The sequence below is a fragment of the Ixodes scapularis genome, unplaced genomic scaffold, assembly GCF_016920785.2.
Source record: "Ixodes scapularis isolate PalLabHiFi unplaced genomic scaffold, ASM1692078v2 PGA_scaffold3__209_contigs__length_174095766, whole genome shotgun sequence".
Taxonomy (NCBI): domain Eukaryota; kingdom Metazoa; phylum Arthropoda; class Arachnida; order Ixodida; family Ixodidae; genus Ixodes; species Ixodes scapularis.
In genome coordinates, this window is record NW_024609868.1 from 122,394,807 (window position 1) to 122,421,820 (window position 27,014).

Below are 27,014 nucleotides of genomic sequence, written 5' to 3' on the forward strand. Positions count from 1 at the left end.
TCGGAATTTCTCTTCCTTAAACGCATTGTCCTTTCTGCCTTCGGAATGTTCTCATCCCTTTTCTTCTGTCTCCCTTAAACGGTCTTCCTCTTCTTCTACTTTTGCCTGGTCCTCATGTCACTCCGCAGGAAAATCTTCTCGGAGTTGTGTAGTGCGACGGAAGGGGCACTAACACAGTCCTCGCCTTTTTCTTCGATGGCTAGGGCTTCCAGGAGTTCACGGGCGAGTTGATTTTTATGTCGCCCCACGATGCTTACGTTGCACAAGGTTGCCCCGCATTAGCATGCGCGACAATGGGCTGCGAGGTGTCCTGCTGCTGTAACGTTTCGTAGAGATGTGGCATGTTCTCTGGTTCTATCCTTGATACAGCGCCCTGTCTGCCCAATATAACACCTTCCACATGTTAATGGAATGTTATAAATGACCTCTTTTTGACATTGGGCGTACTTTGTTTTGTGTGCGATGTTACATTCCTCTTGGTGCCTACGTTGGTCTTCGTTTACCCTGCCGCACATTGAATACCCTTTGTTTGGCGCGGAGCTTATCACTTGGACCCCTTGCCGGCCTGCGATCTTTTTTAGTCGGTGAGTGATGCCATGGAGATATGGTGCTACCACTATATAACATTCCATTAACATGTGGAAGGTGTTATATTGGGCAGACAGGGCGCTGTATCAACGATAGAACCAGAGAACATGCCACATCTCTACGAAACGTGACAGCAGCAGGACACCTTGCAGCCCATTGTCGCGCATGCCAATGCGGGGCAACCTTGTGCAACGTAAGCATCGTGGGGCGACATAAAAATCAACTCGCCCGTGAACTCCTGGAAGCCCTAGCCATCGAAGAAAAAGGCGAGGACTGTGTTAGTGCCCCTTCCGTCGCACTACACAACTCCGAGAAGATTTTCCTGCGGAGTGACATGAGGACCAGGCAAAAGTAGAAGAAGAGGAAGACCGTTTAAGGGAGACAGAAGAAAAGGGATGAGAACATTCCGAAGGCAGAAAGGACAATGCGTTTAAGGAAGAGAAATTCCGAATTAAGCGTAAAGAAAAAGAAAACGTAAATCAAGTGTAAAGAATTAAAAAATCTAAGTGTAAAGAAAAAGGAAACCGGAATCAAGGATTAGAAGAAAAGGAAAAAGAGGCATCATTAAATGTTGCTAGTCCAGCGGTGCGAATGTTATATTTTTTCTCTGTGTGTTTTCCATGTTCAGCTGGCCCCATTCACAAGCATATGAGGTGACCAAACGTTAGTACAAATGACAGTGGTATGTGGAAATGGGTGTATTGATGTCAACGTAGGGTGGCACAATATTGTTATATAACGGTTGTAATCGCGAAAATTGTGAAGTACTGCATGGCGAACGAACATGAAAGCAGGTAAACTGTGTCATAGTGCGGCTAGGAACATGACAGTTGATTTTACTAACAAGCCACAAAAAATCAATGACACCATTTATAACGTTATGCAGGAATACTAAATCACAGACAGTCGTTCTGTGAAATAAAAGCTACAGCTAAAATCTATTTAATAAGCATTCGTAGCCATAATATACGCGCCGTCCAATTCATCTATCTTAAAAAAATTAGAATGAGTCTTTTTTGCACATGCTGAATGTTCAAAGACTGAGTTGCAGATGAAGTTCCAAATCACCGAGGCAAATTCAAGCCTTGAAACAACTAAAGAATTTAAAAGATGTACCAAACAATGGGGCCTTTTAAAGTGTTTAGTCAATCGCGATATAATTTCTAGAATTTCTATTGAATCAACAACAAAAGATACATGATTTTTTTTTTTTTTTAGTTAAGCCGTTGTCAATACACCCACCAAGATATTTTACAAGTGATATCTGTTTGCCTTGTTTTCCTTGAATATGATAAGTATGATTATTGTTCGCACGACGTCAGCACAAATAAATCACTTTTGTTGTTGAATGACTGAGTGATAAGTAACTGATTTTGTTTACACTATTGTGAAGTATTAGACACCTAATGTTGCATAATGCCCCATTCTAAAGAACATTGAACACTCCTGAACACCTTGATATCCTACGCAAATAAAAGCAACGTCAAAAATTATTTTTTTTTCACAATACGCTATATCATTAATGAAATTTAAAAACAAGCGAGGGCCCAGAATTGATCCTTGGGGTACACCTGATGTTGAAATAAACACTTGAGAATAGCTGTCAGCGACCCGCACCTATCCGGCCGAAAAGGCAAATACCTCTTGAACCGATTACACAGTCCTGAACAGACACCATAAAGAGATAATTGGCGCAAAAGCAAGACGTGACTCACGTTGTAAAAAAATAATTTGCATCAATAACAAGCGGCCCACAGTGATCGAAAAACGCGATAGCTAAACATATAAGCTCCCACTCGTTCCTCAAGCCGTGCAAGCGTCTCTGCGTGGCCTAGTTGAGTAGCGTATCTGGCTCGCAACCGAAGGGTCCTGGGTACGATTTCCGCCTAAAAGTCTTTAAAATTTTCTTTAAGTCAAATTAATTTCCTTATAAAGTTAAATCATTTGAGACATGCGGCGACCTTTAATTTGCATTATATGATATGTTTTTAATCACTTTCATTCCACGCGTGACGTCATGTTTCACGTGAGCGTTGAGGGTTGTTTGAATTCCCGCGCGAGGTCATGTGGCTGTGACGTCATGACCCCATCCACCCATCAGGATTTTTTTCGTCACGCCACCGACGCCGACGCCCGCCTTTCTGCGACCCGAGCTCCTTAACGGAATACCTTACGGAATAACTTCCTGTCTCTGTCTGAACGAAATAGATTTCTGCACTTTTTGACGCTATCGCGTTAAAAAGTGCAGAAATTGGTCTCGACAGACCTGCCATTTAAAAGACCATGCTACAAGAACCATAATTTTTGACGAAAATAGAAAAGCATCCTGCTACGCACAATCTCAAAGACCTTAGAAAAATTACGAAGCAAGGGAACGGGACGATGGTTCGTGACGATAAAAACGTCGACACTTTTTCTTTTTTTTTTTAGATAGGAACAATAACCGCTTTTTTCCAGTGCTGGAAAGCACCAGGGCTGAGTGACAGTTTAAAATGTCTTTCAAAATGGAAATGAACAGCTCAGCGCAACCTTCGATAAAAAATTTTGGTACACCATCGACGCCAGATGAAAACTTGGGTTATAACTTTCTTATCGCATCTGCGATATCAAGAGAATCTACTCTTATAACATTCAAAAAATTATGAGAAGGCCTTGATTTTCTTTTACAAGTAAAGACAACCAATCAAAATGGCAAAACACATTCCGCTGGAACAAAATGGCGGAATCCAGTTGAAGCCTCTGCTGTACGCCGCCATTCGCTTCCTAAAACCTGCACCGTCACTCAGTCGGCGCTTCGAAGAATGTTGCTGTTTGTAGGAAGCTCTTATCTAGGGAGTTCAGCCCAACCCCCTGACGAACAGAATGCTGACCACCAAAAAAACATTTGCAAAATACAGTAGTCCGCATATGCATTCGCAACTTCGTGAGATGCCGAAAAATAAACCTGAGCACTGACTGAACCGTCACGTGAACCGATAATGTGGCTAGCGTGACGTGTATGTTGCTTCGTGAACTTCCAGAAAGTCTTCAGACGGCGAAACAACCTATTTTACTCTGTCCAAATAGAATCGTTTATCAAGCTTGAACACTTTTTTTTTCGCCAATGCACGATATAGACTAATTTCTGTATACGCAATGGTACTTTTTCACTTGCGGATTCGCGAGTGGATTCGTGCTGGCGGCGAGCGGATTTTGGATCCGGGTGGCTAAATCGACTCGTCGCCGGTGGAAAATCTGGATATAGGTTTAGGACCGATACAGATTTTCCGCCAGCAACGAGCAGATTTCGCTCCCCGGCTCCAAAATCCGCACGCCGCCGGCGCGGATCCGCCGTGAATTCGCAACTGTTAACTTACCATAAGACAAATACCGAATTTTTTATAAAGTCTGTGAAATTGTCATTCTTGAGTAAATAATAATTTAGATCCTTGGAAAACCATTCAGTGTATTCGGATGGCTTAGTTGAACGATTAAGCACAAAAGTGTGGATGGCTTTTTTCACAATTGTCGTTAGAGTCTCGGTTGCACGACCTACAACAGGCATAGCGAGAGCATTGGAACAATCAAAAGTTTCGATACATCTAAACAAACTCAGGTAGTCTGCGTTTGTAAAACTGTAAACCTGTGGCATTGACGATATCCGCGATTTCCACAGATGACAAAACTGGACGGTTAAAAGTGGTTGGTGTACATCAATTTGTACTAATGGATCGGAAGCAAGAATTAAGCTTAGAATTGGCCCATTTGAAATAACGACACCCAAAGTGTCTCCTACGCTATTTGTTATTGTATTGAGATGTTCAATAATTCGTACATATTTTGTTTTTATAGGGGGTGAACATTTGAAAAGTGCTATCATCACCATGCATTTATCAGGCTCGGCGGACATTATATGAGGTGATAATCGTGATGGCTAGTTGACTAATGAACTAATCATTGTTAAATAACTTTTTGATGATTGGTTTTAAAGGTCATGTGCAGTTGCAGTATGGACGGCCATTACAATTAGAGGCAAGACTAGTTGAAATAATTTTCTAAGATGTAATCGATTATGAGGTAGTAATTGATAAATTTTCACATCTTCTAGCGTAATTTAAGAATTGCACGCAGAAGGTTTCACTCACATTGTCACTTGTGTCGTCTGCGTACCCATCAGAGTCACGCTGCCGAGATAGCGACTATGTGCCTTACTCTTTTAAGCGTCATTGTGAGCAGCGCCTGAGGCGCTCTTTATGCGCGCAGTTCTTAAATCAGGTAAAAATACGCGAAAATGTATCAATTAATCTCTAAAACACCAATACATTTTTACAAATATTTTTAATTGGGCTCTAATAGTAATTGCAATCAATACTGCAATTGCAACATGCCCCCAACATGAATGAATAAAAATTATTTAACGAATTTTGTTCTGTTAGCTTATCCACCATGACGATTATCCCCTCATTTAATTCCGTCGAGTTCGATAAACACACGGTGAAAACGGCACTCGTCTAGCTCTGAGCGCCCTTTTTTATTATTATGTTCGAATTAAAAGCAAACACTCTGTATATTTAATCAACAAGACGGAATGAGAATGTAGTAGTCCTAATATATTACTATACTTTATGATATCCGTTCCCTTCTCCTATGATAATGCCCTCGAGGTGCTGCAAACTTCCGTAAATAAATACCCTGCCCCTATATTCGATTAATCTTTTATGGCGTGTCGTCAAAGAATGTCATAATAGTTTGTTTAAAATATATATTTTTGAATTTAGGCTTGGCTGAAATACGAGCCTTAGTTTAAAGCTAGATTAATGTGCATTGGTATAAGACAGCACCTCTAATAACAACGTCCTTATTAAATATTTATAATTTCCTGGAAATGTGTCATCGAGTCATGACGCATAGCCCTTGAATGATTGATGTAGAACAGGGCTTGGTAACATTTCGTGTGCTGGGAAATCTTTTTAAAGCAAAGAATACAAAATGTTTTCTAAATCTTGGACCCCTCCTGAGAGATCCTCGTGGTTCCTCTGCCGTCGCCCCGGTGGCAAAGAGGATGGCCACGCTAAGAACAAGCGATCGTGTACAAATATTGGAATGCATTGTCCCAAGCTTAGTTCACCTGTACACTGCCGATTTTGGAGCTAAGTAAATTCGAAAAAAAGGAATCAAATTCGAGGAATATTTTTTTCCCTCGCTGATAATCTCAGGGGGATTGATTTATGTACATATATTTTGTTGTGATTCGTTTTGATTTATGAACTATTTGACAGGAACGTGATCGTTTTCTTGCGCACCTCAAGATAGACCAACTTTTGGCATATTATACGGTAAACTTCTTTCTCTGCGCCTTGTGGACAAATTGCTATGGGCCTCAAAGCTTTTTTATTTGATCGCTGCCATCAGCTACTACCGAGAAACGAACGCATTTCCTACTTCGTATTATTAATCTAATTATTCAGCAAGCGCGTCTCTTCACTGCACCTCCTGCGAACACATGGAAAGAAGAAAACGACTTCGTAGGATGGCTTCCCGGTCTTTGAACGAACCCGGGGCATCAGCTGCGCTCGACGATCGTCGAGGAAAGCAGGCCTGCTTCAGTACCAAGCTGGCAGGGCGGTGAAAACTACGACAGCGTTGGACCAGCGTTGGACCGCATGATCCCTCTCCCGCCCATGCACACGCGTGAAAGAATGGGGTGAGGAAACATTGTGCTTCATTGGTCCATCGAGGGCGTATAGGTCCCGCTGCGCTGTCAGCTGAAGAGCGAACGGAGTCTAGAGCGGGTCTGTCCTCGGACGCATTTCTTGGCATCTTTACGTGACGGCCGGAATGAGCGCTTCCGGTGCGACCCGCCTTAATTGCCCGCGCAGACGGCCGTGTGAGTGAGCCGTGTGCCGGAAGTTAATACTTTATTCCCCGGCAGAAAACCCCCGCGTATTCCAGCACCCCGAACATCGCGGATTTTCTCGATTTCGCAAATATCCATATTGAGGCGCGCTTTCGGAGGAACATCCGAGCGCCGCCGGAAATGTCGAAAGTGCACGAGAGACACCCGAAGCCTTTTCGAGGCAAACTCAGAAAAGACACAGTCCCTCTGAAACAGAGCTGGCAAAATTACGCTTCATAAGCTCGAGCTGTACGTTCGTAATTATAGCTTTCTGAATACTGCCAAGATGTAAAATTATTTTACAAATTACAAAAAAAATAATAGCATTAAATACTACTTTTTACTGGTAATAATTACGTGTAAATTATTTTAATTACTTAGGTATTATTTGTGCAGAGTATTTGCGGTGTATTTTCCAAAATGTTTCTTCGTTTTAAAGACCAAGTGCCCTTGGCCATAATAATGCGTCCTTGTTTTCTCTCTCCGCCCGATGAATTATTTCCTCCTCTCTGTCTTTCCTCGGGAACAGCTAGAAGATTCCGCGGCGCGTCGGAGCGCTTCGTCAAACTATAGCTGCCAGTTGGAAAGTTGTGTCGTAATTGTCAGCCTCCATCCTTCGTTCATTACTTTTATTTCGTGTTACGATGAATGGCTTCCTTCTCTTTTAGACGTCAGTAAAGAAACAGTTAAAGTTTTAGTAGATCGTGGCGATACCTACCCTAACGATACCCGTTGTCAATACGATGCATTCCCAAAGGCGTCAGCGGAGTATGAGGTATAGTCATTAGAGCCGTTTTGATCCCTCTTTTTTGATCCTAAAGAAGTTGTCCGCATCAATAGCCTGCATATCAAGAAATTCTACACCTTTGGGGATGTCAAAAAGATTGTTCCGGAGACTTATACACCCATGGCTACACCCTTTCAGCACCGTTATTTCAACTAGTACAGCCTTTTAGTCGTCAAATAAGGTGCTCTTGCGCGGAATATCCTCGATCTTTTGAAGGGTGTAAAACCTCGTGTCAAAAAAAGTGCTACTGTGAAGTGAGGCGATTTTGAAGGCTGTTCACCGCACTGACACCCGCTTCAAACCGCTGTAGCAGAGCTTGTTTTAGCTATTCTGTCGCTTAATTATTGCCTGTAGTAGCAATACGTTTTCTTCGGAGGTACGTTCCTTTAACCTAGATATAGTATGCGTTATGTGAACTATTGACGAGAACAAATCAACAGGTGCATGTAACCCATAGAATGGCGGAGGTGGTCAGCTTCGAATGGCTGTCTTTGAATTGTCGAGTCTGTAAGGCGGTAGTTCAGTCTGCAGGGCGTTTATTCCTCTCTCGTGCTTGATTCATTCCGTCTGTATTTGTAGTTTCTGTCCACCTGAGAAACTGGACGTGGCACTTGAGGTTTGTAAACTCGTTGCTCAAAAAATATCCCTGCTAAGATCGTTAGCATCCTATTGTTAGGGTGTTTACCAGACAATTAGCGTATCTCAGGCTGATTTGAACTCTGAACGGTCCAATAAGACCAGCTTCTTTACACCCTCAATGGGTCTACACCCTCAACGGGATCAATTTTGTAGTGTGTAGTACAGTCGATGGCAACTCGCTCTCGCATGAAATCTTGATGACTTCGACGACCTAATGAGATGCACCAAACCATGGCTATGGCCCAGCAGCTCGCCTTGCAGCCTGTCACGAACGGGATCCGCCATTCCTAAATACAAATCTCACAGGGCGAAGGAGATGAAGCGCGGCAGAAGCGACGGACCATTTCAGCCAATCTTGCGCTCCACGCCTGCCACATGACCTCACGATCCGCACGTCGCTCTGGCCAACCAGAAGGTCACGTGACAAGTTCTGAGCTCTGGATTGCCTCCGTGGGCTCGTGGCATCCGCTACGCTTTCTCCTAAAGGGAAACGGAGCCTAATCGATGCAGTTTCAGACTTTCCCCTCGGGGAGCGTATTGTTCCAAAACACCGGAAGAGCAGAAGCTCAGCGAGTAACTGCGGAGTTCGAACGGGCTGATACGCGAGTCTACAAGGTTATTTTCCCGCGGTGCGCCGCACCTACCGCCCCTCGCTCAGGCTCTGCCCCCGCTGTGTAAAGCGACTCATCGGCACGTTTCGTGCCGAGGATTCGCTTTAAGACTTTTGAACTACGTAAGCCTTCCGCGGCGCTGCAGTGGCTCTTAGTTATTCGGAGCTTCGCAATTTACCTAACTGTTTTAATATGAAGTAGGGTATTTGTTAGTTGCATTACGGCAATCAAATCTTCAGCGTACGTACCGCTTCGCGTTCGCTGAGAAGCAGCATTCTTTCAAGTCCACCCAGCAGTCGGCATCATCCTCTGCCATTCAACGGCCATCCAATGAAGAATGAATTCTATTTGTAAAAACAGTTAGGGCGCAGGCGAGCTGGTGTAAGTTTACCATTTTTTTACCACCTGAGACTGGGTGGAAGAAACACGACGACGTCTCAGAGACGTCGTCGTGTTTCTTCCACCCAGAGAAGAAACACGACGTTTTGATACGTCGTCGTGTTTCTTCCACCCAGTCTCAGGTGGTAAAAAAATGGGAATTCTATTTGTTACGGCAGTCAAGAGCATTCGAAAGACATTTTATACTTATCGACAAAATTTGTAACATAACACAGACAGGTACAACATCAAATGCGAGAATAAGTAGATTTTTTAAATAGAATTTCAGTGTGAGATGCAAAACTTGTGTAAAACTTTCAGCCTCATCTGAACATTAAAATTGAGCTTTTCGAATAACATGTTGTTCACGGTGCTTGAAGAGCACATTGCCTCTGGTAACAATCTTGAATCAGTTTGTACAATTAAAAAGTATATATGGTGTGGGAAAATTTGTAGAAAGCACAGGGGTGATTGTGTACGCGTGGAACAAAGTTACCAATGAAATCTATAAGTGTTATGGCTCTCCGGGAGCTAGCAATGGGTGACTAAAACGCGAAGAACCTTTATGCCTCAAAATACTACATTTGAATGCCGGAAGTATTGGGAATAAGGTATATATAATTGGAAGTATAATCCTGGGACGTGGACCGGATATTGTTGTGATTACCGACACGTGGTTATTTAAAGATATCTTAGACTTTGAATTGACGCCTTCTGGCTACGCAATAATAAGAAAGCAATGTGGAGGAAGAGGTGGCGGTGTTGCTATCATGATTAAAAATATCATTGTATTTTCTATTTCTCAGCTCACAGTTCGCTGTTTGAGTTACTGGTAAAGCTTCAAAATTATTTGAATTTACATCTACATCATGAAGACAGCATATTGCTTTTGGGGTATTTCAATTCACCCGGGATAGATTGTGTGGCATTCTCTCCTGGATCGACGGAAGTGGCCAGCTGTGAACAATTATTAGAACTTGCAGTTTGCTACAACCTAGCTCAGGTTGTAGCGAATCATACAGGTATATGTTCGACAACGTCATCAATTTTAGATCTAATCTTTGTATCTGAGTCATTAAAATCATTTTTTGTCAGCTGCGTAACCGACGAGGGTCTTTCAAACCATAAGATGATAATGGCATCTTTAAAAGTGACTCCAAATATCTGGCATGATTTTGCGCTAAAGACGGTTCAGAACTTCAATTCTGCCGATGACGTTAGCGTGCTAGATTACCTTAAACAGACCTCTGATGATTTTATGTTTTCTTTATTTTTCAACCTAATGCTGGTATAGACAAGCTACGGGATTTCTTTCTAAACATGACTGTGCAGTGTGTTGATCTGTGTATTACTATAGGTATATTAAAAAACAATTAAGAGAAAAACCTTCGGATTAATAGGAACATGATAAATGCAAAAAAAAAAAAACTGAAACAGGGACGAGCAAGCTGTCATGGTTTTCATTAGAAACATAATTCGTGCATTCACCTGATGAGTTCGGAATTTAAAAAAAAAAAATAGTATGTAAGAGAGTCTAAGGAGAGGTTTTATCATGTAACGCTTAAAGGGTTTATCAAGGAGGCATCAGGGAAGTTTTGGCGGTTTCTTAAATCCCTCGGCTAGGTCGCGTCGCACGAGTAATAAAGGTAATGATGAAGAGATTGCCGATAATTTCAATACTTTCTTTTCGTCCGTATTTACTTTAGATAATGAAACTTTGCCTAATTTTGTCGATATCTCAGATAACCCCAAATCGAAGCCAGATGGACCCTCAATTGAGTTTTTGAAAATATATACAGACTGTGTTGTTATATATTTAACTATCATCTTCCGGTCATCTATCAATAAGTTTTCTCCAACGCATGGAAACACGTCGAAATAATACCTATTCACTAAAGTAGAAGTGTCTCAGAAGCGTGCAACTATCGCCCCATTTCACTTATCAGTACATGTTCTAAGCTGCCTGAACATATCATATCTAAACATATGAGAGATTATCTCGAACATTATGATGTATTCTTCAGATCTCAACATGGCTTCCGCAGAAGACTCTCGACAACCACTCAACTTATTGAAACCGTTCATGATCTCTCGGACGATTAATTGCCGCGGTCAAAATTATATTGTATTTCTTGACTTCGCTAAAGCGTTTGATAAAGTATCGCATTATAAATTATTACTCGAAATTAACGTCATTAAAAAAAACAAATCACAGGGTGGTTTGCATCTTACCATTCTTCCCGAAACAGTTCGTCTAGATTAAAGGGCAACTCCGCTTCATTTTTGATATTTAGAAAACTATGTAGCCCTCTTCAGTATCATATAGGAAGACCCCATGTCAAATATTACGATCTAATTTCGTTTATACATTTAATAAACTGGCCAGCAAACCTTCAAGCGAGCCAAGTCGCCGAAATCTGCCAACTCAAGCGTGCGGCGCAAGGCGCAATCATCAGCGCAGTCAATGCCATGGAGTTGGAGCAGCCGATATTGAGCCACTACGTCAGAGGCATGTCTACATCATTCTCACGCTTTGTTTGTTTTTTCTTCTCAGAGCGAATTTGAACGATGACGTCATGAGTTTCTCCTCCTGGTGTTGGCTGACCGGGCTTTCACGTGATCACCGTAACGCGGATGCGGTAGTTTACGCTGCCCTGCCCGCTTATCGGTCTGTTTCTCCGCTCCCCTTCTCCCCTTTCGTCTTCTCCCTTTCCCCCTCTCCCCCGGTACATCACCGTCCACGCCATGCGAAGCGACCTGCCCGCGCGTCGCGTGTCCTGTTTCTCGCTCCCTCCCGAACGTCACAAGACCACGTGGTTCGACGTGACGTGGCCATGACTCTGACGACTCGAGACCAATGTTGCCTGACGCAACCGAAGTTTCGGTTTCGGTATCAGCTGGTGTTTAAATTAGGATTACACAAATAATATTCCACATTTCGCGAATCCGAAAACGTAGAGTTGTTTAGTAGTGCTTTGTGAATTTGAATCACATGTAAGCCTAAATTTTTCGGAATTGAGCGGAGTTGCCCTTTAAGGGGTGTAAGTCTAATCTCTCCTCAGTAACTTCAGGGGTTCCCCAAGGTAGTTTTTTAGGACCCCTCTTGTTTCTATCTTTTGTTTTTAATAAAGGATCTGCACGACATTACTGTTTCGATTAGGCTTTTTGCAGACGACTGTGTAACATAACAACTTAATTAGAGATAACCAGGACGAATGAAACTGCAATCCACAGAAAATTAAAATAAACTTGTGCGATAATTGGCAAACGGTGTTAAATCCGAAAAAAAAAATCAGTTCTTATGTCAGTATCTTGGTGAAAAGATGATTTAAACTATAGTTATATCATTGACGGTACCGTGCTTTCAAAAGTGTACGAACATAAGTATCTAGGTCTGTTATTTACACCTGACCTCCTTTGGAGTATCCATATTAATAATGTCCTAAAAGCCGATAAATAATTAACCTTGGTCATTGTCAGTGATAATGCGGCATTATTCTTGTTTGCAGTCCAAAAAGGGAATTGTACTAAAAATATAAAAGTTTAAAAAGCTGTAGCGTCACGACGAGGTGTCAATATTCTAGTCATCTCTGGTGTTAAGAGTTTGACCTCTGTCTTTGTCAATGATAATGAAGGTGCAGAAATGTTGTTGTTAACAGTCCCCATGGCAAATGACTCGATGATTTCTCTCCCAAATCTGTTGTTGTGCCCGCCCAGTATTTTAGTATCAGAAAAATGAGGAGTACAGTCATCGCATGTGCGGCTCTGAACGACAATGGGGTGATACGACTCAGTTGAAGCCTTTGACGCTTCCAAGTTATGTTCTCTGAGCCCGTGGTTGACGCATCTCCCAGTCTGTCCAATGTACTCACTGCCACAGCTTAGTGGAATCGAATAAACCTTCCTTTCTTCGCATTCTACGAACTTTTTTGCATGTTTTACATTGCACCCTCGGGGACTGTCGCTCCCATTAACCTTTTTGCACATCTGTTTGAGCCGCATACGACAAGAAAAAACCACACTCGTGTCAAACTTGGACGTGATAGACCTTAAACGGTGCGCGGAATTGTGCATGTAGGGAATCACAGCGAAACAACCTTTCTTTTTTGGAACAACTTGCGGAAGTTGTGGTTTGATAATGAATATATAATATGCTAAAATTGTATGGGACCCCTATACAATAACCAACTGCTTTAAACTCGAAAGAATCCAGCGACTTGCATCTAGGTTTATTGAAAATAAATATAGCTACGCTTTCTCGCCCACAAAACTTTGTGAGCTCACAAATCTTCAAATATTGGAATCAAGAACAAAGTATGACAAATTTAAATACAGGTTCAAAATTATTATTAAATGTATAGGAATGAGCAAATCAGACTACCTCAATATCTGCACTAACGAATCACCAAGGCATCGGCACAGCATGTACATTCGCAATCCATCAGTAAGAAATTATTGTTTTAAATTCAGTTATTTCCCTCGATCCTTCGGGGAATGGAATATGCTACCCGATGCCGTTGTTTCATCAACATCCCTTAGTGCCTTTCTGGAAAGTATAGAACATATCATTTACGTCACTTATTACGGGTCATAGTATATACACATTTTTCCCGACCGGTACATCTTTAGTAGCACGTCTCTTACCACGTGCACTACTGTGCTGCCCTTCTTTCTTTATTATATCACTAGATTTTGAAACGTCCTTGTCGCAGTTTACTGTTTAGTTTACTCATATTTGTTTATGTATCTGTATACAGTGGTTACTTGGATGTGTTATCTTTCCTTGTTATATACACCTCTGTAATAGGGCTGACAGTATCAATAAATAAATAAATGAATGAATGAATGAATGCGCCCTAGTTTCCAAGTAAAGTCTCTGCCCGGACGAGGGGGTGGCGGTCAGTCTTAACGTCGAGTAAAAATATTGAGCGTACCACTTGGTTGCAATATCTTTACTGTTAACGAGTAAAGATATTGAGTGCACCAGTTGCCCGCGTTGGCAGGAAGGTGTACTGAGAAGTTCGTATTTTGCCCCTCTTTAAACCATACTGACGAATTCCTCTAAGCACTCACATGTATCGCAATAATTCCCACGAGTGTGAGAAACTCGCTTAACTACGAATGTGGCAAATAAGGAATGCACGAACTGATGGACGCTGTCTCGCGGCCGCAGCGTTCCGGGGGTAGAATTCGAAAGCCCTTGTGGAGTGAGTCTAACTCCAGCTCTCTGATTTCCTTAGTTTAGGTAAGTGGAAGCGAGCTCTTCTTAAAACAGCAGACAAAACTACGCCTGAATTTATCCCAGCAAAAGAATCGGTAATCACGTTGTCGCCGTATCTAAAGGATGGCGTCGATGCGGGAGCTGTTTTATCGCCTTGCATCGTTTGACGTGCCAGATCGGAAAGCAAAGCAAAGCCGCTATGCCTAAAAACCCACACGACCAGCCTTGAAACCAATTTTAGAGTCACGAGGTTTAAAGGGCATCCGTTCTAACCCTATCTCCACGTGCACGCAGTTGGCGGAGGGACATGCCATTGCTTTGACTCGCTGGCGGCACCGGTGCTAAGTAACACTTTTGTCAATTTACTAATCGTCCCCAGGAGCCAATGCCGGCGTCAAAATCGAAATGCCGCAAAACCAAAAAAAGCGACGCGCGAAATACTAGCGGCAGCGACCTAATCAGCGCTAAATCAGAAAGTCGTCTGCTCAGACAGAAAGCAAACCCCAGAAGCCGACGGTAGGCCCCCTCGTGGACACGAATAGGGGCTACAAGAACCAGAGACGGCATGGACCGCAAAGCACACGCACTTATCGCCTGTTTTCTCCTGGTGCACTCTTCTTTTCGGAGGAACTGATTGCCACGTGCTTAGACTTGCTTCACAGAAACGTTAATAACGCAGTATCTTTTCTTCTTTCTCTCTCCTGTCATGCTTTCGGGAGCTCGTGGAGTGATTGTGACGCAAGACAACACTTGCGCAGCGGTCATAAACAAAGTGGATATTAGTCCCGTGTAGTTGCGCCTTGACAGAACGTCTTCAGCCATGGCAGCGATTTACAGCGTCCGAAGGATATTTTGTGCTAACTATTTCAGTACACACACACAAAAAAAAATAGCAAAGCAAAAAAAAAAAAAAAAAAGTGTTCGCATTGTGCAGGATCTGCTGTCAATTCCCTGAAGAGGATCGGGCAAAATCCTCCGATTCGTGCATTCCCTATTTGTAGCCACATTCGGAGTTGGCCGGTTTTCTCGAACTCGCTGTAATTATTGCGGCACAGGCTTCACGAAATTCCTCAGTCTGGTTTGAAAACGGCCAAAAGACAGACTTCTCAAGACGCCTATCTACCAACGCAGGCAACTATAGTGTACTCAAAACATTTTTTTTATATATTTTTAATTATGTATATATATATATATATATATATATATATATATATATATATATATATATATATATATATATCAAATTTTACTAGAATAAATTATTTCAAATATTTAACGTTCGTCTTGCTGGAAGTCTGCTAGTGATGTCGCCGGTTTACCTCGGTCAGCCGGACCTATATATAGGGTGATTCAAGGAGAGGCCAGGCTCTTTAAATCGACCGCAAAACTCGGTTTCTTAACCTATCGCGCTACGACTTTGTGCAGCGTTGCCCACAGATGGTGCATTTTTTTGTAAAATCTGCAAAGAGCGAACTTACCTGAGGAAAAAGTAAAGAAAGAAAAAGGCTTAGCTCCTATGGAAACGCAGCGAAGCCACCGGTCTTCAAACAACACGGCGCCGTTTCGTAGGGTAGACAAGAGATGGCGTAAGCGGTCGCGACGCCAACTGCCGCCAACGAACGAGCATACGACGCCGAGAGCCGGCGACTCTAGCAGACAAGGAACTCCAGTTCCTTGTTGTTACCGCGCCTGTTTTTGTTTCTGCGACTGTCGCCGCCTGCGGAACGCGCGCCGCTTTTGAGTCGAAAAGTTCGTCTGCTAAACACGCCGGCTCTCGGCGCCGAACGCTCGTTCATTGGCGCAGAGCCGTGTATTGGGAGAGTTTGGCCAACAGGCGGAGCAAAGGCCGCCGCCAGCGCCGAATATTCCCCCCGCGCTTAGGGCGTAAACTAAATTTGTGACACAGCGTCGACCAGTCAGGAGACCGCGACGTCAGAATATTGCAAACGACCTCTCTGCTCCGTCTCACAAATGTCGGCAGTGAAGACAAAGGTACAGGCGCGTGAACCTAGCTCAGCAAAACGCTTTTGTTTGTACGTGAACTCGTGCGTAGGAGCCACTTTCCAAAGCCACGCGCTCGTGCCCATGCCTTTCTCTGCACTGCTGATGTTGGCGTGTTAGAACAGCGTCCTGGAGACGCGGTGTCCCGCTCGGCTCGTGCGCTGGCTTGGCAGTGCTTTCTTTCACCGTCTCAGCTGAGACGCTGTTTCTAGCAAGTTGGCCCTGGTTTGGAGCGCACGTTCGTTTATTCTACACTTGAATATTGGCGTGACGAAAACCTCGCACGCACAAAGTTTTCAGTCACTGAGAGTTACACCTTTTAACTCTAGCGACGCTAAAACGGCTTGAATTAGTCGTGTCACAAATTTAGAGCTCACGACCACCGCTAGGGACTGTTTCGCGGCCTGTGGTTGGCCCCAAGATGCTCGCCTATTCAAACCAATGTATGGCCAAACTCTCTCGATAAACGGCTCTGCATTGGCGGCGTTCGTTGCGCCATCTCTTGTTTCCCGTGCGAAACGGCGCCGTGTTGTTTGCAGACCGGTAACGTCGCTGAGTTTCCATAGGAGCTAAGCTTTTCCTTTCTTTACTTTTTCCTCAGGTAAGTTCGCTGTTTGCAAATTTTACAAAAAACAAATGCACCATCTGTGGGCAACGCTGCACAAAGTCGTAGCGCGATAGGTGAAGAAACCGAGTTTTGCGGTCAATTTAAAGAGCCTGGCCTCTCTTTGAATCACCCTGTATCGTGTATTGTTTATTTAGCCGTTATGAATAACAGTGTAACAAGCTTGGTGTCTGAAACATTTCCATTTCATTGCAAATATAGGTATAAATATTCGCATATAATTTGCGCTACTGTACTTACTTTTCTACTATTTTATTTAAAAAAAAAAAGTTGTAGTAGCGGTTACAAGTTTTCGTCCCGCTGTTGTGGAAGAAGTTCAGCTAAAGCTCATAGAACTTGTCATTTTAAAGGGTGGTAGAGGCTTAGTGGTTAAATTATTAAAAAGCACGAGCAACGCAGTTATTGTTTCGATTAGTATAATACTTGAACTTGAACCAATACCCGAATACAGAACAAAAAAAATTCTCTTTCTCTCTCTCTCTCTCTCTCTCTCTCTCTCTATATATATATATATATATATATATATATATATATATATATATATATATATATATATTCATGAAATGCACGGAATCAAAAGATAATCTCGTCTGTGGCATTGGGTAAAATGCCGGCGTGGAAGGTGCACTTTGTAGCGTTGTAACTTTGAAAAAAAGCAAAATGATGCGACATGTTTTTTTTTTTTTTTTATGAATAAACACAAGAGTATGGTGGAGGCCTATCACTATAAATTTCAGGAAAATCAAAAATCTGTTCTAATTGTCCCTTGAAATTTCTGAACTTTCTAATTTGGAGCAAGTCTGGAGTGACGAAAAAACGTCTCTTTGAGATAAAGCAATGGTTTATATATAATAAATACATGGCGTAAGTTTTAATGTTGTAGCTATGCAACTTTTGTATGTAACCGCTCAGAAATCTAGTGACAAAACGTCAAAGGAGCCCTGTTTGCGCATTTTTGACGCGAAATATATGACCTCCACAATTTTGTCATATTTCACTTAATAGTTACTATGATATATTATAAATGAAATATATTTCACATTTCTTATATTTGTAGTTTGCGTAGGAGCTGCCACCAAACATGACATGAACGAAAACTTCAAAAATCGAATTTGCCGTTTCTGGCGGACACAAAAAACTTTTTCACTTTAAACATTATGATTTTTGCAGAATCTTTTTTAATGACATTTCCTACATATGTTGAAGAGTGCCATATAAAAAAATATTAACAAAACCAAAGAATCCGTCGGAACTCGCGTGTATGATCTTATAGAGCCTACAGTCAATTTTAAAAGGTTTTCAGGAGCGACGCTAAGAATTAATGCGTGGCGTTCCCGCAGATCTTAACAATTTCTGATACTTCGTTATTAAAGGGACACTGACACCCCCCAAAATTTTTTTTTTTATTTTTTGCCAGGCGCTTCATTATGGTGTCGGAGGACTACCCAATTAATATTTTGCAACAGAGTAGCGTATTTCTTTAATAAAGCCAAAAGACGCAACTGCTCGAAACCGAAACCGAAACCCGACGGTGGTCGGAGAAGTGGAGAGAAGAGAGCGACTGGCGGAAGTCACGTGGCTACACCCGACCCTGCGTTTTTTTTTTTTTTTTTTTTTTTCTCCTTTCCGGTAGCAGACGACACGACATGCGGCGTGCGATGCGGCGTGCGGGAACTGCTTGCCGTGCGATTCTTTTGCAGTTATGTTTGTTCCGCTCGTTGTTCTGTACTCCAAGATGAGTTGTTTTGTACATTGAGGAGTCGGAGATGAGTAGTGAGTGCCCGTGGTGAATTTCCATGATCGGCTCCGAAAAGAATAAACCCAAGATGTTGCGTGAAGAGCTGGCTCACATGTCCTGCATCCGAAAAAAAGTGGCATTGTGCGACAGAGTTTCCGAAAGATCAACGGGATCGGGACCAACGGCTGGCTGCAATTCCTGTAGAACATTTACGGGCACCTCGGAAAGCGGACGCTACCCGATTTATATGCTCCTTGCATTTTGTGGAAAGTGATTACATTGAGTTCGCAGGTGTCAAAACGGAAATCCCATACCGTTTAATTCAGCGAAGTATCGTCCACAACATTTGTTTGTTATTTTTTTGTTCGTTTCTTCAGTGATGATTGTAAAAAAAAAGAAAAAGATATGTAAACATCAAAAAATGTTTGAAAAAAAAAAAAAAAAATTCACGGGGGATCGAACCCGGCCCTACCGCGTGTGAAGTGGACGTCTTTCCTACTGAGCTACTGGGGCTACTCGTTTCTGGTGGATCTCTTTCCTTAGTAATAATTCAGCCGGTAAACTGTAAGTTGGAAAGTTTGCTGTCCATTTTCTCTAGCAAAAGCACTCCCGGGTCGAAGTCGGGAAGCACCACGCTTTGGGGACATTCGCACCTAGTAAAGAAATCGTACGTGTGCATATTCAACTCGAAGTAGACACGTCGTGCTTGACGTTTGCGCGAGCGTTGTCTTCAGCCCCCAGAAGGGAGCGACGGCTCGGCGACGTCTTCGTTCAAATCGGCTTGGTGGCCGGGCGTGTCGTACGGGATGAATACCAATTCTTTTGATCAGTCCCAAATTTCTCTTTTAACGGTAGACAGAATTCGCCGGTACCGCGAACGACAGTTCTGAAATAGAGGTCCCACGCCCGTCGTCCGCTGCCATCGCCGTCCCCGCGAGTCCCACGATACGCGAAACGACGAACGCACAGAATGCTTCCGGTTGTCTGTGGATTTTTTTTTTTTCAATCAACGTATTTACAGCTTTTTAGAAGCCACAAAAAATGGGTTTCATATTTTTTTCTATTTTTAATATTGAGTGTGTGCCTTCAGTGACCCACGACTTTGATTAAATTTGGTGGTCGCATCGATACCTTAGAAAACGGCCCGTGACCGCGAAAAAGAGAGTGAGCGAGACTCGAACCGGCCAGTTCTTGATCGGCGGTTTTCGGGCGGAAAGAAACCGAATTTCGAGCCGCAAATTCTGTTCTGGGTAGTTGAGCTCTCATATGTAACCTACAACTAAAAACCTCGGCGAGCATAAATACCCTGTCAGTGTCCCTTTAAACAAATTATTTTAAACAGTCAGTAGCATACAATGTGCCAGTATTACTAAACAAAAACTCGATACGCTTCACGATGATTATACAGTCTCTTGCAAAATTGTTTTTTTTTTTATATAAACCAATAAATTTACACGCGTTTTTGTACTTTACTTGTCAATTGAGATTTTGTTAGCTTTTAAACTTCAACGTATGCAATGTTGTAATATCTTTATGGTAACCATTGAAGTTTTATTACAGTGGTGAAAACTTTTCGTACTCATTGAAGTTTTCGTGCTCGATTTAATCACTAAAGGTATTATCAACTTTTAGTATACATGTAGAGCGAACGATGTTCCATGTCAATTATGTATCGGTGTTTTCTTTCCATTGTCGTTGTCGTCGTCGCCTTCTAATGGCTCCCTAGCTTCGTCAACCTCTCTTCACAAGCTTTTCGCCGTGGAGGCCACAGAATTGTATAGGCTAGAGATAAACTTTGAGCACACCTTCGAAGTTTTGGCTTTTGATTGGTCGCTTGATTCGTCCAGCGAGCGTGTAGCGTCCTTCAGAAGCGCTTCATAACGTCACAGATTTCGCAAGTCACTTCGTATGCATTCCTCTTCGTTGTCAGCGCAACTACGTAGCGTTTTTCCTCGGCGCGGAGAAGAAACGCGCATTATCAGAAATCAATGACATCCATCGCATCTGGTTTTTAATGAAGCCCAAATGTGACTAGTGGAATTCTCCATTTCCAAGAAATTTGCACCGCTTTGTTTCGTTTCTAGTTGTCATTAATAAATGCGTGGAATCGAGCTCTAACCTTAACGTTACATACACTGTTCTCCCACTAAGACGTGCTCATAAGACAGCACCGAGTCGAAAGCGGAAAGAAATCGTCGATAAGGAAGAAATTAACATTGAGCTTTACCTCGAAAGTCTTATAACGGATGGGATACGTTATTTAAGACACAACCGTCGCACCCGTCTCTAGAAGGCGTTAAGCGTCACATGACGTTACGGTGACAAGTCGTGGCGTTGCGTGACGTCACGTGCAACGGTATATGCGCGGACGCACGTATTTTTGGGAGCAGGGTGTTGTAAATCATTCCACGCTTTAATAGCGTGTGTGTCACGCCAGGCACCGATCAGAAACATCGAGCTTGCTCGTGCTGACGCTACGTCGACCCGTTTTTTTGGCAGGCCGGGCGTTCGACATCACCTACGTGCGCCTCAAGTTCCACTCGATGCGGCCCGAGAGCTTCGCCATCTACAAGAGAACCGAGAGCGGCGGCCCCTGGCTGCCCTACCAGTACTACAGCTCCACGTGCTACGACACGTACGGCGTGCGGGCGGGCGCCTACGTGACCCGGGACGACGAGACGCGGGCCTTGTGCACGGGCGAGTTCAGCGGCCTCACGCCCCTCACCGGCGGCAACGTGGCCTTCTCCACCCTCGAGGGCCGCCCGTCCGCCTTCAAGTTCGACTCCAGCCCCGTGCTACAGGTACGTGAGCGTCCCCCGGGGTCCTGAACTACACGGTGCTTGGAACGCGTCTTCGACCGGATGTCCAGCGCGCCCTCTTCGAGCTTCAGCCTGTTTGCCACTTGGGGCGGGTCGGAGATCCACTAACAATGACGTCATGTGGAGGCCTTGTTTTCTAAATAACATTTGTATTACCACTCAAAAAAAAAATATGCCGAGTCACTGGGCTGTGAACGCATGCACGGCGCCTGATATTCCATGGGAGACAGATTCTACAGCCCAGTAGACAAAGATGACTGCTAACAGAAGGCAAATATTGAAGTTGTCTATACTGCCCAGTAATTAAAAGCAATCCCCAAGTGGCAAAAAAAAAAAGTGGCGTCACAGGTGCCGGCGTCTTCTGCTGTAGGGAGTCGCGATCCTAGCGGCTGGTCGTTAAAGTTCTGCCGAATACGACGAGCGATGTCGTCGCGACGTCCCAATTCGTTGCTGCAGCAGTTTCCGGGGACTGCCGAGCTGAGCGCTATAGCCACAGCAGAACAGGCATGTGCTGCATGCGCCTCCCTGTTGTACCGCCGCCTAGGTAGCGACGGGCGACCGCATGACACTTCTATGACGCAATCAGACGAAATTGGAGGCAGAGCATATGGAAGAACACGGTAAACACACCAGTAAAAGATACGGTATACAGGCACCATACTAGAACATGCGTACTTTGCCCACACCTTCTGTCTAGCGAGGCCGTAGTGCAGTACCTACCGGAGATCAGAGCGGGATACGAAGTGGACAAGAGTACTCCTTCAGCGTTCGGTTGGGACGAGTCTCAGCGGAACGCCGACGGAGTACTCCGGTGCACTCTGTGCTCCGGGGTAGGTGATGACATAATAATGCACCAGTACGGCCTTGCTATCCATTTGGTGTTGGCTGGACTCTGGACATCTTGCACTGGACCTTGGGAACAGTGTTATAACTACATTGATTATCTTTATAAATGTAGGGGTTTGAAATGTCGTTTAGAAGAAAGAATTTGTTTTTAAACCTGGGGAAGTTTTCATTCCGAGGAGGGGTTATTTTGCTCGTTGAAAACTGCACGCAACTTGGAAACTGTTTGATCGTGCCACGCAATAAAAAATATACAAAGCTAAGGCCATCTCTACGGACGTTAAAAAAAAACAGGGAGGGAAAAAATTAGGAGCAGTTTTGCAGTGCGATATGCGGTCGTTCATCCCAAGGTGCTTCAAACCTCATCGCTAGTGACACAGGGAGACCACTGTCGCGGTGTTTCGGCATACAGTCCATTAGTGACAGCGAATCAGAAGACTGGCAATGGGCTCTAAAAGAATGATAGAGTGTACAAACAGATATACCTGTAGAAATAGGATGACCAGAAATACTACTACTCGCTGAGAAGGAGCAAGAAGTAGCCGCTGCATTTCCACTACCGGTTGTGTGGTGCCGATCACAAGGACTGAAAAACTGAGCTGGACAAGCATGCGGACAGCGAAAAACACCTAGTGATTTAAATATTAATAAAAAAAAACACGCCAAGTAAGAGCGGTTGCTCAAAACTGACAAGGGAGACAAAACAACGCTGGCTGCTTTTACTGTGAAACATCGACTCCCTCAAGCTATCCTGAACAACCTAGCTTCCCTAATAAAAACAGTCTGTCCGGACTCTGACATCGAAAAGGGACAAAATGCGCTACGGTAATCAAAGGCGTTTTTAGAGGCTAGTGAAAACCTTCTTGATTTATTGTGAACGTCAACTTTTTCACCTATTGTAGATAAATCGGCAAAAAGAAACGCAAAGAAAAATGTTTTTCTTTTTTTTTTTGTGGCAAGTTAAGGAAACTCCAGTTATGGACTCCGTTTTGGCCTTTCGTTCTATTCAAAAAGGTTCTTCTGTCGGACTTCACAAGCTGAGAAACTTTATTTTTACGAAGAGCACTGATCGACTTTTGGAAAAACATGACTGGCTTTGCAGCTGATAGTGGTAATGTGATGATGGGTGTTCGAAACTCACTTCCATCAGTTCTGAAAGATAACAACCCTGGGCTCTGCATCGTAAAGTGTGTGCCACTCATTCCATTTGTGTGCCTCATTGAGGACTTAGCCTGAGAGGTCTACAACTGTTCTCTGCCCTACTATCAAGCGTTTGTCTACTAGCACTTGCAAGAGCTCATAGATGCGGTACCTTTCAAGATGTGCATGCCTGTCAGACACGTGCTAAATCCTCCTCAGTGCGATTTAAAAAAAAAAAAAAATCTCTTTGAGCAGTTTTTTGTTTCTCTGAGTTTTCATCGAAACCCTGGTTGTGAGGTAAGCTTTTTGCTCGCCGACTCCATCCTTAACGAGCTCAAGGACATAGTGAAGAAGCTCTATCTGCAGTTCCTTAAAGGACCTCTGACACGCCAAAAAAATTCAAAGAGCCCGCCAATACCCTGTGACGTAACAATATACCCCAAGGTGCCGTTTTGTAGATAAATCGTAGATATTGTCAGAAGAGAGGCATCGACCTACGTTATTAAAAGCGGGTTTACCGGAAGTCACGTGAGTTTCACTCCTCGTGCTCTCTATGACCGTGCCTAAGATATTATTATTATTATTTATTATTCTGGTCTTTTCCACGAGCAATCGTAAAAAACAAAGTTTCAGTTCCACTAGCTTTTAACGCTGCATCGTTGGTTGGTTTGCGTGCTGTAAAAGTTGAGGACGAAGAGTCAGTGGATCGACGTGATGGAGGTCAATGATGAAAGCGTTGCGAGTACAAGCCAGTGTACGAGTGCATGCCGTCAGTTCGATGATACAGAGCTATAGACGCTTTGCAGCAGCTGTGCATGGACGCCGCCATAACTGACCTTCAGTTTTTGTTTCCTCTTATTTCGTTTATTTCACTTCACCATTACCATAGCAGGCCAGGTTATTGCCATATTAGATTCAACTGTGTCCTTTTCTAAAGCATCGGCCTTTGTAGAGGATCGTCAACTACCGTTTCAGTTGCTCGGCATCTCGGTAAGACAAGAGAAGGTCAGCAATGTCGGCTGTAATTTGGCACGTGTGTAAAGCGTCTATACTGGGCACAAAACAAGCTATCGAGATTTGAAAAAAAAAAAAAATAGAACGTTTGCAGAAATTAGGATTGCTATACTCTGTTTCACCTTGTGTTGTACCGCAGGGAAGGCTACAAGCGCCAGCTCCTTGCTCTATGGCAGACCTCGGCGGCACAAGCTCTCGTGCACCAAGGGCAGCTGCCAACGCTATGAGCTCGCGCTTCTAGCCTTCGCTGCGGTACAACATAAGCTGAAACTTAGTATTGGCGACGTGCGCGAACGAAAGCGTCGCGGTGGTCGGCCTTCCACGATTGGCCGAATGCTGACTATGACTTCAGCAAAGGAGTTCTCATGGACGGAAATAAGAGGAACGTGAGGACTTCAATTTTGACGGTGTTGACAGTGTTGGTTCATGAACGCTATGATCTCAAGCTTCCGCCATGCTAATACAAACACTTTCGACCTTGTTGTTCGCAAGGTAATGACGTCACGAAAGGTAACCGTACGAGGGCGCCACCGAAACATCTCGCCGCTAATAGCATACGACACGCCCGATCGCATTGCTGAAGGTTCAGTCACCGAGGTCGTCGAATCATCGGATAGGTAGAAGTGGAGTCAGAGAACCTAGTAAATTAGTTCGACACATGTTCAAGACAAAACACGTACTTTATGCTTGACGTTTACTTGTATTTGGTACACTCACCAGTTCGTATTCTTTGGACGGCAGGCATCTTCAGCCTGGAGAGTATCCGACGGATACTCTCCAGGCTGAACCAACAAACCAACAAATAAAGATACTAACATAAAGGCAATCGACTCCCGCGTAGTCACCGCGATGTGGGTGGCATTTCTAGCAACCTGATACATATTGGTCTCGTTCCGTTGTTATTCAGAGTCGACATGGATTGCTCACCTTTGGTTCCTTTTGTGTGAGACGCAGCAGACGGGATGGGCTCAGCCATGTATATTTAACAAGGATGAACACAACTGTGCTTCTTTGGTTGTTTCCTTGCGATGCTCTTTATTTGTTGTTGCTCTGTTAAAATGTGATTTAATTTGTTTTACTTTGAAGGCATCTAGCGATGCATGACACGAAAGTGTAGCAATGATATAAGTAAAATAAGGACAAGCTCTTATTTTGTTATTTTTAAACAGTGGTTCATTCGCTGAAAGTAGGCGTCTTTTTCCCTGCCACGTAAATATTGATTAACGTAATGAGTCAGTAATTTTCAATGATGGTTACCTTCGCTGCGATGCGCAATGGACCTTCTAATGACTGCGTCTCCGCAGGAGTGGGTGACCGCGACGGCCATCCGGATTGTGCTGACTCGACTGAACACATTCGGAGACGAGATCTTCGGCGACAAGCAGGTGCTGCGCTCATACTACTACGCCATCGCAGACTTCGCCGTGGGAGGACGGTCAGTGTTTTGTATACGCAATTTCGCAAACCGTGAGAGTCGCTACCATTAGCTGCATGATGGTGATTTCCATATATTCGTTTAGAAACACCGCTACTTTCTGCTCCACGCGAGCAACACTGCAGCCTTTCGCCCACGCCAGCAGCTGTGTCAGGGGCTCCAAAATGTAGTTATTAAATTTTATCAGATATTCAGATTTTGAAGACGAACTAAGGTGTGTACTCACGAGTAGACAGAAGGCCAGACTCATGCAGAGAAAGCAGTACAAGCACTAGATATCAGCTAAATAACATTGTCTATATTTGAACGTCAAAATCTCTGTTTCATGTTTTGGTCTCTATAGAAGTAATGAGAAAAACGTAAAAGTGCTGCGGGAACTTCCCATCACTTTTAACACTGAATGTGCTAAATGGAGGCACCGAGCAACAAATAGTCGTTGCTCGGAGCCGCTCTCATTCTTTGAATATAGTTACACGCAGGCAATGGGGCCAAACAGCCCATGCCAGAACTTGTGACTTGTTCGTTTGCACCTGTCAAGGCACACCAAGGCGACGATGTTTTCCTTCATGGCACTTATTTTTGACGTCCCGATAGTTGGCATTCCATGCCTTCCTTGGAGAGTTTTTATTTTAACACGAAACGATTTGGCCTTCTCCCCTTATTATTCTCCTCCTCTTATCGCGCGCTTGCGCGGGTCTCAGGACGAGGAGCTTACCAGATGCGCCGCAGTATTCACGATGCCTCGCAAGAGGAAAGAGCAGACTGAACAGGAGATAGCTGAACAGAAGTCTCTACGTACCGAGAATAGTCGCTCGACTTGCCAGAGACGCCGGACGAAAAGAGCCATGTTTTACTAGCGGACATGGCCTTCGTAGAAAACAAACAATGCTATCGCGTGTCGAAGTGCAGCAAAGCACCACCAAAACACACGCTCGGGTTCTTTTTGTACATGACTGGGCGCAAGCTTTGAAAAGCACCTTGGAAACTTGAACGTGAACATTTGACAGAAATCTGTTTGGAGTGAGAGGAGTGAGAGCATGCCCACGCGAGACGCACATGCGCACGGGGACTTTAGAATGCAGTGCATTAGAGAGACAAATGTTTGTGTGTGTGTGGGGGGGAGGGGGGTACTGAAACAGGGGATATGACAGAAGTGCTTTACGGCCAGGTACTCCAGCCGTTCGCGTCCGAGCGTGCTGTACCTAATCTTAGAAAGTTTTCGCTTCTGTGAGAATTATCTAAGAGGCTACCATTCTCTGTTTTGAAGATGTTAAAAGACTGCACCCATGGCTGTACTGGA

General features: G+C 43.8%; 1 protein-coding gene across 1 annotated transcript in view; it reads left to right on the forward strand.

Moving 5' to 3' along the window:
- The window catches only part of LOC8034493 (laminin subunit gamma-1), a 159,803-nt gene that overhangs the window by 40,686 nt on the left and 92,103 nt on the right, over nucleotides 1-27,014 (forward strand). The window contains exons 2-3 of the mRNA XM_040215046.3: nucleotides 20,963-21,264; nucleotides 25,584-25,714. Of these exons, the coding sequence (XP_040070980.1) occupies nucleotides 20,963-21,264; nucleotides 25,584-25,714 (433 nt within the window). The remainder of the gene's footprint in view (nucleotides 1-20,962; nucleotides 21,265-25,583; nucleotides 25,715-27,014) is intronic.